The sequence below is a fragment of the Miscanthus floridulus genome, chromosome 5 (assembly GCF_019320115.1).
Source record: "Miscanthus floridulus cultivar M001 chromosome 5, ASM1932011v1, whole genome shotgun sequence".
NCBI classification, from domain to species: Eukaryota; Viridiplantae; Streptophyta; class Magnoliopsida; order Poales; family Poaceae; genus Miscanthus; species Miscanthus floridulus.
The window spans coordinates 108,853,495-108,866,232 of NC_089584.1; the positions used below are offsets into that span (position 1 = coordinate 108,853,495).

Genomic DNA, 12,738 nt, shown 5'->3' on the forward strand with positions numbered 1-12,738 from the left:
CAGACAATTCTAAACTCATGAATGGATGAATGATGCTCATGTTTATGAAATGCAAGTGCAAATATGGAAGTCAAACACCTAAGGTGTTACAGCTACGGAGGTAGGAATGCAGGCGTGCATATGAAACACGGAGGACTAGCCCCTTGGTTTTATAGGGGCGACGGGTGCAAGTAAACCAACCGTTCGCCTAGATCTCTATGCCTGCCATGACCTGTCACCATGACTCGTCATAGGGCGTGCGCATGCAACCTATGGCCATCCCCTCGAAAAACGCACCGAACATTTTGTCAACCCGAACAGGCCATGACCCGTCTTAGGTAAAAGGGATACAGAGCTAAAAACACTCCTACGGCCCATCTAGGCCTAGGAGTTCAAAGGTTGGCCCACCGACGGGTTCGGCAAACCGCTCCAGGCACCTTTAGAGAGAGGGGTGGAAAGGGATGGGCCCGCTAGCATCCCGGCCATGTTCGAGTCTCGGCTAGATATGATCCATGGTTTTTCGTCAAAGAAAGGCAGAAAGCCCTCGGGACCGGTCGAACGGACCCGAGAACTATATGGATTGACCATTGAGAATCTGGAGTCAGTCACCAAGCTAACCCAAGCCGGTTCCCCATGAACGAGATGTCGGGGCCCCACTCGAACTAGCCCATTAACCGCTCACCGAGCACCATGATTCATCCATAGAGGAAAATCATGACACAGCTTGACCCCTCTGTTTTTATCAAAAAACGCTTGAGGGAAGACAATCGCAAAGACGAGCCGATCCTCGACCGGACCCCTGCTACGGGTGGGGGCTCGAGGAAAGTTGGACTCGCACGAAGACCAAACGCACGGTCACAGAATGACAGACCCCCATAGGGGGCAAAATCAGGAAAGACCTTTTTCGACCCAACAAATCTCACGGCTATACCCCCGAGGGGTCTGATCTCGACGAAATGGAATCACCATCCCCAGGTCATGCCGTGGGCGACAAAAGAAAGCCAAGGCCCTCAGGTTCCTTCTATTTAGAAAAGCCTCCGAAGGAGTATTCTACTCCTCCGTAGGCTCGGGGGCTACTATTGGGGACTAATACTAAGATACCCAAAGAGGATGAGCAAATGGTCATCAATATTGATTCATCCGAGCAGTCAAGAGCGCAACTACAGCTCCAACTGACCCTAGGCACATGGGCTCCGCCTCGCTCAACCTCTGAGGGAGGGCTCTACCTCACCCGACCCTGAGGTCGTGGGCTCCGCCTCGCCCGACCTCTAGGGGTGGGCTCCGCCTCGCCCAACCTCGAGGTCGCGATCTCCACCTCGCCCAACCCTGAGGCCACGATCTCTGCCTTGCCTGACCTCTGGGACGGGCTCCGCCTCACCCGACCCCATGGGTACGGACTCCGTCTCGCCCGACGAAGACCCATACCGCCGCCAACGCTCCAAGTCCAGGCGTATGGGCCTGGGTCAAAACTATGACATCAAGGAAGAGACTGGCACGCCTCGATATAACCCGTGGTCATGACGGGCCATACTAGAGGGTTCACATCAAGAATAGCGTCGGGCGTGCCGGTGCTGTTCCACCTAACCCTCGTATTAACGGTGACAGGCGTGTGAAAGCTCTAGTTTGGTTTTGGTGAATTGATGAAACCCTAAGTGCTAATCTAGTTTATCAAAATGATTATAGGATAGGTAGCACTACTCCAAGTGGTGAAGCAAATGAAGATCATGACATGATGATAGTGATGCCATGGTAATGATCAAGTGCTTCAACTTAAAAAGAAAGAGAGAGAAAAATAAAAAAGCTCAAGGCAAAGGTGAAATTGATAGGAGCTTTTTGGTTTAGTGATCGAGACACTTAGAGAGTGTAATCACACTTAGGATCGATAGCCGTACTATTAAAAGGGGTGAAACTCGTATTGAAATACGGTTATCAAAGTGTCACTAGATGCTCTAACTCATTGCATATGCATTTAGGATCTAGTGGAAAGCTAACACACTTAAAAATATTTATGAAAATTTGCTAACACACATACTCAAGGTGGTACACTTGGTGGTTGGCACATTGGAGCAAGGATGGAGAAGTTGGTGAATTGAATGAGGTGCTTTTCACTGTCAAACAATGACTGAATACTGGTCACGTGGTGACCGGACTTTGGGGAGCAGCGTCCGGTCAATTATAAAAGAAGATGGTACTCTCGGTCTAAGACCGAACGTAGGCGACCGGACTCTAACTGAACACGGTTCAGCATTCGGTCATGCTGATGTGGCGACGCACAGAGAAGAGGGACAATGATCTAACGCTGGCGGGAAACGAATCTAACCAGCAGCATCACCAGACCTCACGAGCATGCAACACACCTTTTTTTGCTTTCTATTTCCAGCTGATTGAACTTATGAGCTAAAATCTATATTATTTTTCTCTCATAAAAAAAAAACGGCTTATGTATCAGCCGAACGGTTCATTTTTCGCTGATCTATTTCTGACACAACACACACTTCACCACTCCCTTGATTCGGAGGACAACGCCCTGGGCGCAACAAAGCTGAAAGGACGACACGTGGAATTGGAAATGGCTTCTGCCTGCGCACCACCTCGTCGTCGTTCCTACGACGAGCCAGCGGCACACACCGACAGCATCCTCTTGGCCTCCTCCCCACCGACCCCGCGCCTCAGCTTGGCCAACCTGCACGACTGCGACTTGATGAGCCTGTGCAGCGACGGGTGCTCGCTGGGCACGACGGAGAAGTCGTCGTGGAACTCCTCCATGTCCTCCACGGCGAGCTGCCACACGAAGGCGCCGGCGCCGGCGCCGCCGTGGACGGCCGACCTGTAGACGATGTCGTAGACGGCCTTGTAGAAGACGTCGCGGTGGGAGTGGTCAAAGCCCTTGGCGCGGTGCGAGAGGCCGAACTCGGTGGTGAGCACCGGCTTGCCCAGCTCCCTGTCCCCGTCCTCGATGTGGGACGCGACCCACCGCTTCACGAACTTGAGCTTCTCGTCTACCGTCGCGTGCTGCTGCTGCAGCCTGCACGTACGCGCGCGGACACGATCCATCCATCACTCTCACGGGGACTGACAATAAGGTGAAAGAAATGCTGTCTTTTTTCGGATTGGGATGGTTACCAGGTGTCAGGGTAGAGGTGGATGGAAGCGAAGTCGATGTCTGGGATCTTGGCGTTGCGGATGAAGTCCGAGCCGTAGTTGTTGTCCTTCCAAATGCCCGGATTGACGTTCAGCTTCTCCTGGGGGCTCGTCGGCCCGTAGAACCCCTCGGTGCCGACGGTGAGCAGATGCTTCTTGTCAATGGACTTGACGTACGCCGCCATCTCCTCCATCCAGCGCTGTACGAGTAATTCATTTCCACCAATGCATTATGACGAAGAAATGGGCCACGGTCACCGACGCAATCAGCGGAAACTCTCTATTGACGCCGGACGCGGGTCATGGCTCACCTGCAGCGTGTCGCCGGATGGGTCCGTGGTGCAGCGGGGCTCGTTCATCAGCTCCCACGCGAGGATGGTGGGGTCGTCCCTGTACTCCACCCCTGTCAAGTGGTTCTTCCTCGTCAGCAGCGTCTGCACCCCCAAAAAAAAGTGTCAAGGGTGGGTTAATTTGGCCGGTGAAACCGGTGACCGACACTGCTGCGCCCGTGGTGAAACCGGTGACCGACACTACAGTACATATATATAGTACTACAGTAATACACTGCAGTGCCTGTCACAGTAAACTAATTCCCCGAGCTGGCGAGATTAATGGGATTATTACTAGGAAAGAACCAGCTGACCTTGAGGTAGACTTTGAAGTAGTCGCGGATGGCCGGGTCGAAGAAGAAGGAATCGTTGGAGGCGGAGGTGCCGACGCCCTCCTCCCACGCCCACCGCACGTACTGCGTCTTCCCACCGTACGCCTCCAGGTTGTTCGCCAGGCTGAGGATGAGCCGCACCCCGTGCCGCCCGGCCTCCACGACCACCCGGTCCAGCGCCTGATGCGGTCCATTAGTTAGCACCTCAGAAAAAGCGCGGCATTTCCGGCTAAAATTATCGGGGGGCAGCTGCACTGCAGTAATGAGATTTCCTAATTTTTGTTTACCTTGAAGACGCGCTCGTCGAAGTGGCCGGGGGAGATCTGGAGGGCGTTGTAGGCGCCGTCGTTGAACGCCCAGGAGCGGCAGACGGTGAGGCCCATCTCGGCGCCAGTGCGGAACATGCGGGAGACGCGGTCCCGGGACCTCGGCTCCACGGCCTGGTCCATGAGCCAGTAGGAGTTCCACCCGTTGGCGTAGAACGGCCGGCCGTCCAGGAACAGCTGCGCGCCGCGCCGCTCCACGAAGGAGGAGGAGGGCATGGAGACGGAGACGGGCATGGACGGGAGGGAGATTTGGCGGAGGTCCACTTCGCCGAAGGTGAAGTAGAGCAGCGCCACGCAGGTGGCCACGCCAAGGACGTGGTACAGGGCCAGGCCGCTGCCCACCGCCATTGCTGCCGGTGCGTCGGTGGGGTGGGTTCTCGGGGGAGCTTGAGGGGGCTATGGGGTGACCATGCGGGGGTGGGGTGGGAGTGGGATACTCCCCAGATGTTCGAGAAGGTGGAGTGGAGCGGCAGGAGGCAGGAGCTGAGGACAGTGGAGTGGGAGGAGGAGAAGAGGAGGCGCAGGGAGCGGACTGTGAAGGAGTACTCCTGAAGTAGGAGGAGCTGGCAGCGGACAACGGGACAGGGGGGTGCCTCGGCTCTGCGTTGGGCGTCGGCGGCAGTTGATAGAAAATACTCACTGTTACTCTGTGACTCTGTGGGGGCGTGCAGCGGTGCATGCGCAGCTGAAGACCGTTGGCTGGTTCGTATCGGGGTGCCGCTGATTGATTTATGTGAAAACAAAATATTATTCTGACCTAAAAATTTACGATTGTTAAAGAGAAGCTATAGCCAAAAGAACATGCCGCGGGATTGTTTTTCTTGTATCTAGGACTTCCAGGTCCAGGGACAGGAGTGGCAATGGTGTTTTTTATCCTACGAAAACGTCGGCCACGGCCAGAGACTCGAGTATTCGAGTGGTTGTGGGATGCATCTTTAATTCTTTAATAAGGAACCCATACGAATTGCCGTCTTCAATGTAATGCGTGATTTGCCATTTATTGTTGTTCATATAGGGTTTTCCGCACCGCATGTACACTACATAAGAGCAAGATAAATAATATAGCAATATTTAACTATTAGTCAAATTAGAAAAGCCAAGCTATATAATAATAGTCTTTTATTTGTCTATAACAAACTTTTATTGTTACTTTTACCTGTCCCGTCTTCTCTTTCTGAATCCTCCTCGTATTCACTTAATATTTATCTTCGTGTCCAGCCTGTTGCTTGCATTAGAGCCAAACTTTTCTTTCTCTCTCCTTTCTTTTTTTCTTCACATCATCATTTGCTCCGCTATAACCCAATTATTGTACTTCCTCTAACAGTGTCGGTGGTGCAGTAATATATTTTATGTGTCAGCTTGCATGAGTGACGCGGATGTATATGTGGAAAAAGAAAATCCTAATTTGTACAGCTTGCACAAGTAAGGGGGTGTTTGGTTCACCTAGTAGCTCTTAAATTTAGTAGCTTTAGTCCCTTTTAGTAACTTTTTTACCAAACACTTTGACTAAATGGCATTTAGTCAACTAGTCACCCAAAGCTTACTAAAAAGGACTAAAAGCCCACCTGGACAGGTGGTGCCCCTCATAATTGCCCTGTCCCGAGCGCCAACCCTATCCCGCGGCCGGGCTTCGCCCCTGCGCTCGCTGCTGCCCGCCCAGCCGCTCGCCGCACCTGCGCGAGACCGGGGCTCCAGGCACGCACGCACGATGGAGCCCTTGGCGCCGCCACCGCCCGTGGCCGGTGCTCACCATGCCGGCTGCACGCGTTGGGGATAGGACAGCGCCGGATCTCGCCGAAGCTTACCCGGCCGGCCGCGCGCGCTAGGGACGGGGCTCACCGGATCTCGTGTGCCGAGCTCATCTTGACCGGATCTCGCTGGAGCTCACCGGCAGGCAGGCACTTCTTCCTCCCCTTCTATGTCAGCCAGTTCTCCTTCCTCCCCTTCTCCGTCGGCCGATGGTCCTTCCTCCCCTTCCCCGCCGGCCAAATGCCAGGGGCAGGAGCTTAGGGGCGTTTTGATCATCCTAAACATGCACATGTCAAGTTTAGTCACAATTAATCCACCAAACCAAACGTTGTCTGACTAAAATTTAGAAGGTAGTTTAGTTGACTAAATTTATGAGCTAGGAACCAAACATGCCCTATCGCGGCGCCAAGGATGTGCATGTAAAAAAAATCCTAATTTGTATGTTGTTTTACGAAATTTGCTTATACATGTATTTAAAAGAAAAATAGAAAATTGTGCATAAGTGCACTCTATCTATGTATTTTTTTTTACATACAACTATACGAGGGAAAGGAAAGAGCAGAGGAAAGTTGCCACAACAGTTCACATGATTCCTTGAGATCTCAGGCAGACAGCCGCACCGCCCCTTCCTGTTCGCTGGGCTTAACCAACATGCTTAGGTACTACTAGTCGCCACTTAACTAACACGGCGCCAGAAATGCATGGCCTGTTTGCGTGTGCTATGAGTCGTACCATTTCAATAAAAAAATAGTGTTTTTGTCTTATAATAAATTAACATAGTCCTTTTAGCGATGGCTTTTGGACGAAGCGAACGAGGCCTTGACCCTTTGCCCCTGGATCTCTCCTGCTCGTCCCGCCATCGTCAGACCAACTCCATAACAAAATGAATGGGCATAAACAATGGGAGATCTCAGAGAAATCAAATCATACTGCCGTAATTGCATTCTTCTGCTTAATTCAAGGATCATTAAACTTAAAAACTAAAAGTCAAAATACTTGGTGGAGGTGCCAAATCTCTGTCTCCAGAGACGGACCCAAAAGCCTAAACTCCAGCATGCGAAATGTAGCACAAATGTAGGTAACCTAGGACCACCCTACTTTATCCTATGACCCTGAGGGTTCCTTGACGTTTATTTAGTTGGCGGGACCGTATCGTTGCTGATTTGTGAAGAAGTGCTGCTGACGGATTTGTATGAGAGAAAAATACTGTTTACAACAAGCTACAGCCAAACAAATAGGCCAATTGTTTTTAGAGAATGATGATCTGGACCACCCTACTTACCCTGCTCGCTTATGTAAAATTTAACTTATACGTAAATATTATAAAAGAAAAATATTGTTCAAGTAGCTCCAGCGAACAGTTTCTTTATCTCGTGAACAGGTTCTTTATCTCGTTTGTTTGCGAATATTTCGCGATTCCCATTTTACTATTCGGGGCAATGCATTTACTGCGCTGTTAGCATAGAGTACGTACAGTACATGTTTTCTCAAGGAATAGCTGTAGTTTATCACGTGCAACAGTGAGCGGTGAGCCCATGTCTCGGTGTCGCCGACGCCTGTGGAAGCGAACAGTAAATTAGACATCCAGCGCAGTACACGCTGCACAAGGATAACAAACTCATTTAAGAATAAAAAGGCAAGCAGGCACTGTATTTCTTTAAGGGCTGTTTAGTTCTCTGGTCCGTGAACTAAAAGTTTTAGTCCACTTTAGTCTATGAATCAAGAGTAGACTAAAATAGTGTTTGGTTTATTGAACTAAAATGGACTAAAGTGAAGAGAAAGGACAATAAATAAGAGGTATGGGTGTCCCCAACACCTTTTAGTCTATTTTAGTCCAGTTTTATGGACTAAAGGACTAAAGGATTTTAGTCCACTTTTAGTCCAAGTGTTTGGTTGTTTAATCCAACTAAAATACAGATTTTAGTCAAAAATACTTTAGTCCATGGAACCAAACAGACCCTAACTGGATGAGAAGCAATCAGTGTATAAAATACAGTCGCACGCCAGGGGTGCCAGGTTACTAAATGCAGGCAACAGTTACCCCGGCTTAATTACCAAACTAATGCGCGGTCACATACTTGATACATACCCCGGTTTCACGGTTTAGGTTTAACCTCGGGGGCTTGTTGACTTTTCTCCCCATATTCTCTTGGTGAAGACTGAAGAGAGGCTTGCTTGGGCTTTCAGCTTCTGTTCACCTAGCTTATCGAAGCGACCGGGAATCGAAGCCCGATCTGCCTCCTGTTTGTGGGTTCGTTCCTTGAGATCAACTCAACTGCAGGTTGAGTGAGACGAAAGCACGTGCTGTACTTGCGATCTCAACTTGGTTGAATTAGGTCATCGATTAGATGACCGACAACCATTTCTCACTTCGGCGTTCGGCCCTCGTCTTCCAATCCGAACAGAATGGGCAGCCAGAGCCACCACCGTCAGAGAATCAGAAAAGCGCAGGAAATAAAAAGCAACCACCACCGGGATCTGATATTTCGGCCGGACTTGCCGCTGCCCGGAATCACAGGAGCGGCACGCGGAACGTGTACTCCGGCGTCCGCCGACAGCCCGTGCATGAGCTGAGCGGGATTGATGGCCGATTGGCCCCCACCGATGGCCACTGGGACGACCGTGCCTCTGCGAGTGCGACCGGCCTTTGCGTTCGCGAGTCGCGGCTCTGACGTGAATTTCTCTCGCTTTTTCGTGGAAGAAAAGAGCAAGTAGCGGCTAACCCTAGCCCGATAGCAGAACGGGGCGGGCCGGGGCGCCGCTCGTCACGCGGCGCGCACATGGAGGCAACGACGATAGCGGGACGCCTGCCGCGTTTGAGGAACACGCGGCGCAGAGTGGCATGCCGTGATTGGTCACGTGGGACAGGGCCGTGGAACGTCGACTCCGGGCAGCGCACGGCGCCGGTGCGATTGGTAGGGTGCCCGCACTCGGCGAGGACGGCCAAATAGGCAAGCAGCGCGGTTTGCCAGGCCGCCAAGGTACATATGGAGCTGGAAAAAAAAAATACATTGGAGAGCCGTTTGGCACCGATTCATGCAAAATCTTCTTGGCTGGTGAAAACTAACTAACTGGCACTTGGCCTGGAAACACTAAATGATATGGGTTTCAGAGCCTAACCGCTAAGAGGCCTATCACGCTTTGCGTCAATTTTCTCAAACCCCTTTTGCTTTTTCCGCACGAGCATTGCACACTGGATTTACAAGATGGTACAGTATGTGAGAATTGAGATCATGGCAACTGCCAACGCTCCGCATATATTTATGGCGCGCGGTGTCACATTCTCAAACTACACATGGTCGTTTGGGGAATGATGATCTCATCTTGCGCCCATGGTGAAACTCATACTGTAACTTTTTTTTTTCTTCTCTGTGAAATGTAAATATCTCTGAAACATTTTGTTTTAATCTGATGGGACGTTTCTTTTTCCTGGTAAGCGTTTTAGTGGGCCGTTGGGCCGATGTGACTGTCCGGGCTTTGGGCAGGCTTCCTAAAAGAGCTGCACTAAAAAAAGGGCTTCCTGAAAGAGATGCAGTGACCTGTGGGCCTGGATACAAAGTCGGTACATAGGCTTAGCTTTAATTTGTATGGGCCATGTGGCGACCAGCAACGTGTATGGACCTTGTGGGCTTCATCATAACGCAGAGTTTCATGAAGCAGGATGCAAAGCCTCCATAGCCCATTTACTCATCTTGCTCCTAGAGGCCTGAATTCTAAGATGCTGAAAGGCCCCTAAAAAAATAAGGCAGACTACGGCTAGTGTGATTAGCGGTGGTCTCTTATTTTTGGCTAAACTATGTCATGGCACCCTTATATTAAACCCAATACAGACTTAGATACTCACAACACAAGTGCACACTCATCCACTCCTATGATTGCACGCATGTATACCATAATCTTATGAGCAACTCCGAGAGACTGAGTGGACCGCCTCGCTATTGAGTGGCATATTGCTTTCTACCGAAACAATAGCGCCATTAAATTTTAGAATAAATTCAGAAAAATACGTTCATCCAGACCAAATCAAGACTTGATAAACCTTAGTGGACAGGTTAACTGAGCTATTGCTCAGTTCGCACATGTCGTGCCACTCTGTACTGTTGGCCGAAAAATACCCTTTTTTCTTTTGCAGCTCACAATACAAGTAGATACTCATACATGTACGTGCACTCAGCCCTATAAATATAACCTCTACGAGCACGTTCCAAACTGCTAACTAATTACTCTCTCCGTCCCTAAATAACTGTCGTTTTTACTTTCTCAGAAACAACTTTGACTAAATATATATATAAAGTATTAATATTTATGGTACAAAATTAATATCATTAGATAGATCGATGAATTTATTTTTATAATAAATCTATTTAGAGATACAAATATTGTACGTATTTTATATAAATTCAGTCAAACTTACGGTACAGAAACTAAAAGCCACGATAATTTAAGAACGGAAGGAGTACTGAACACTCTTTCAGCGATTATTTGACAGTGGTGGTAGACAAAGGTCAGTGACCTTGGTTTCACCATGTAATGATAATCCTGATGAAAAGTGGAATGACGACGCGAATGCACCGGAATAAAATCGTTTAATTTAGCTCTATCTTAATTCGTCCCATAAACATTATTAAGGGATGGCCAGAGAGTTATCCTGAGATAGCATGTTCGCTAGTTGGTTTTAGTCAGGGCTTATCAGTCATGGTACAATATTTTTCTCTTACAACCAACCAGCATCAGTTGAGCTTATCAGCCCAGAAACCAACCAGTGATTGAAAAGTTTCCTCAGGCAAAAGTTAAAAATGCACCTACAATATATGCAACTTTTTGCCAACCTAATCTACTCCAAAGTGTTGTTAATTCCTGACGATGATGATCTGGCCTATAATACATTACCTGTTCCTTTCGCCGTAATTGTTCATCAAACCAGCACCGATTTTTTTTTTTCCTGGCTTCCACCAGTCACACTGAAGTTTGGCTTGCCAAGGAAAGGGACTCACGGTGATTTGTAAATCAAGAGCCGTTGGTTTATTAATGTATTCACATCAAACTGCATATCCTACACACATTGACACATATATGTAATAGGCTTCATTCACTTCGCTGAAAAAACAAGCTGAAACACTGTTCTGACTAATTTATTGAGAGAGAAAAAAACTATTTTAATTAAAAAAAATAAACTGAAAAAGATAGATTATAAGATAAACGAACGTGGCCATAATCATCCTTCCGCCGCGTAGCACTGGGTCGTTAGCCGACAGGTCTCGTCGCATCAATTCCCATCGTCCTACTCAGCTCGAATTGTTTAAGCACGGTGGTTATCGCTTTATTATCGATCTCATCAGCTCCGTGCGTTTGGTGGCGATCGATGCTGATCCGAAGGAGCTGAGAAGGGTGTAGCTCAAGCTCCTCATTGTCACATGCTGTGGGGTGTGGCGATGTTATCGGAAGCCACGCCACACCGCCGAGTCGCCGACCGCCCGACCCTACCACTCGAATTCCCATTGGGCGTTGCTGTTTTGGAAACGAGGCGTTCTGATCCCTCTCATGATTCATGCAGAGAATATAGAACCTTAAGGGGATTTTTTTTAAGAATCGTTTCTGGGACCTTCAGAAAAGACCTTGTGGCGGAGCAGGAATGGCTTGCCGGATCATTACTTGCTCATTTTTGTCATGGAGCTTTTATCTGTCGTTCATGAACCTTATCTTAGTCCTGACTACACCTGGCATGTAGCATGTACTGCCCATGCCATTGGTCAATCATTGTTTAGCTTCTAATTAGAATGGTTCGTTCTCCACAAGTGGAGTACTATAGTATGGGATTATGCGATCACCAAAACCCTGCTCCGTTCGGTTTGCTAAAATTTGGCTGGAAAACACTGTTCTGACTGAATTGTTGTGAGAGAAAAATATTGTTCCGACTAAAAAAACAAGCCGAACGAGTCGATTTCTGGATAAGCCGAACGGACCCATGTCTTGTATTGTACTGTACATGCGCCTACCAAATTCCGATCCTGCCGTCCATCTCGTCCATAGCATGCCGGGTGAGAGAAACCATGGGCCTCCTCTTCCTCTCCTCTCCGCTCTCGTCTCGGTAGGCAATAGGCACAGATCAACGATCTGGCCCAAATAATTATCTTTTTTGTGGCACTGTGCATCACACGAACATGAGCGGTCGATGTTCAGCATGTGGTCAGATTCTTCAGGCGTGAGAAAGGGATGCGTTTTTCACAACAGCTACCGAGACAGCTACGATGTCAGCATTAGAACAAGTATAATAACAGGCTCTAAGCCGGATAAATACTGAGGTGGAGAAGAGACGAGATAAGAGAGAGGAGAAGCAGGCTATAAATTTATAGCCGACTTAGGTATAAGAACCAAGAAAACTTGCGAGAGAGACACGTGGACCATATATTAATAGTTAAGATCTTACTATTATATATTTATATAGATGGGCTGACAGAAGACTGGAAAAAAAAAAAAACTTGCAACCAGCAGTTAGCCGCCTTGCTCTTACCGACGCGGATGTTCGTAGGAGTACTTCGTACGCTCCTGCAACCACCGAGGCGCCGGGCGGATATGCCGGCGGGTCCAGGATTCGAAGCAATATCCAGTTTTATCCAGGCTTGTGAGCGCAAGCCACGGACGGAAACTTCCGGGACTCGTGAGTTCCTGCCGTCCTGCGGCAGCAACTCTACTAGCAAGGCAGCAACCAAACCGCCAAGCAGCGCCACCACGCCGGTGACCGCAGCGCGGCGGCCCATCGAGGCCCTGTTTGCTTATGACGTGTACTTTTAGTTTATTTTTTTCAATCGAAATAATTTTTTTTATAATAAATCAATCGAAACCGTGTTTCGGGTTAGCGAAGGAGGTCCGAGCTAGTGAGGA

The 12,738-nt window shown here is 49.0% G+C and overlaps 1 protein-coding gene across 1 annotated transcript; it reads right to left on the reverse strand.

Moving 5' to 3' along the window:
- Nucleotides 1–2,326: 2,326 nt before the first annotated feature.
- On the reverse strand, nt 2,327–4,648 carry LOC136452963 (mannan endo-1,4-beta-mannosidase 2-like). Its single transcript, XM_066453538.1, has 5 exons — nt 4,069–4,648; nt 3,764–3,961; nt 3,432–3,554; nt 3,103–3,320; nt 2,327–3,004 (listed from the first exon to the last, which is right to left on the reverse strand). Exons 1-5 carry the CDS (start codon nt 4,453–4,455, stop codon nt 2,584–2,586), a joined length of 1,347 nt encoding a protein of 448 aa, XP_066309635.1. The 5' UTR covers nt 4,456–4,648; the 3' UTR covers nt 2,327–2,583.
- Between the last annotated feature and the right edge of the window lie 8,090 nt (nt 4,649–12,738).

What these genes read in the sequence shown, in the direction of transcription:
- LOC136452963 (XM_066453538.1), bottom strand. Translation starts at nt 4,455, where the DNA reads ATGGCGGTGGGCAGCGGCCTGGCCCTGTACCACGTCCTTGGCGTGGCC. An exon ending in ACTTCAAAGTCTACCTCAAG is followed by an intron (nt 3,555 to 3,763) that starts GTCAGCTGGTTC and finishes TTGGGGGTGCAG; the next exon opens with ACGCTGCTGACGAGGAAGAA. An exon ending in CACCTCTACCCTGACACCTG is followed by an intron (nt 3,005 to 3,102) that starts GTAACCATCCCA and finishes GCGTACGTGCAG; the next exon opens with GCTGCAGCAGCAGCACGCGA.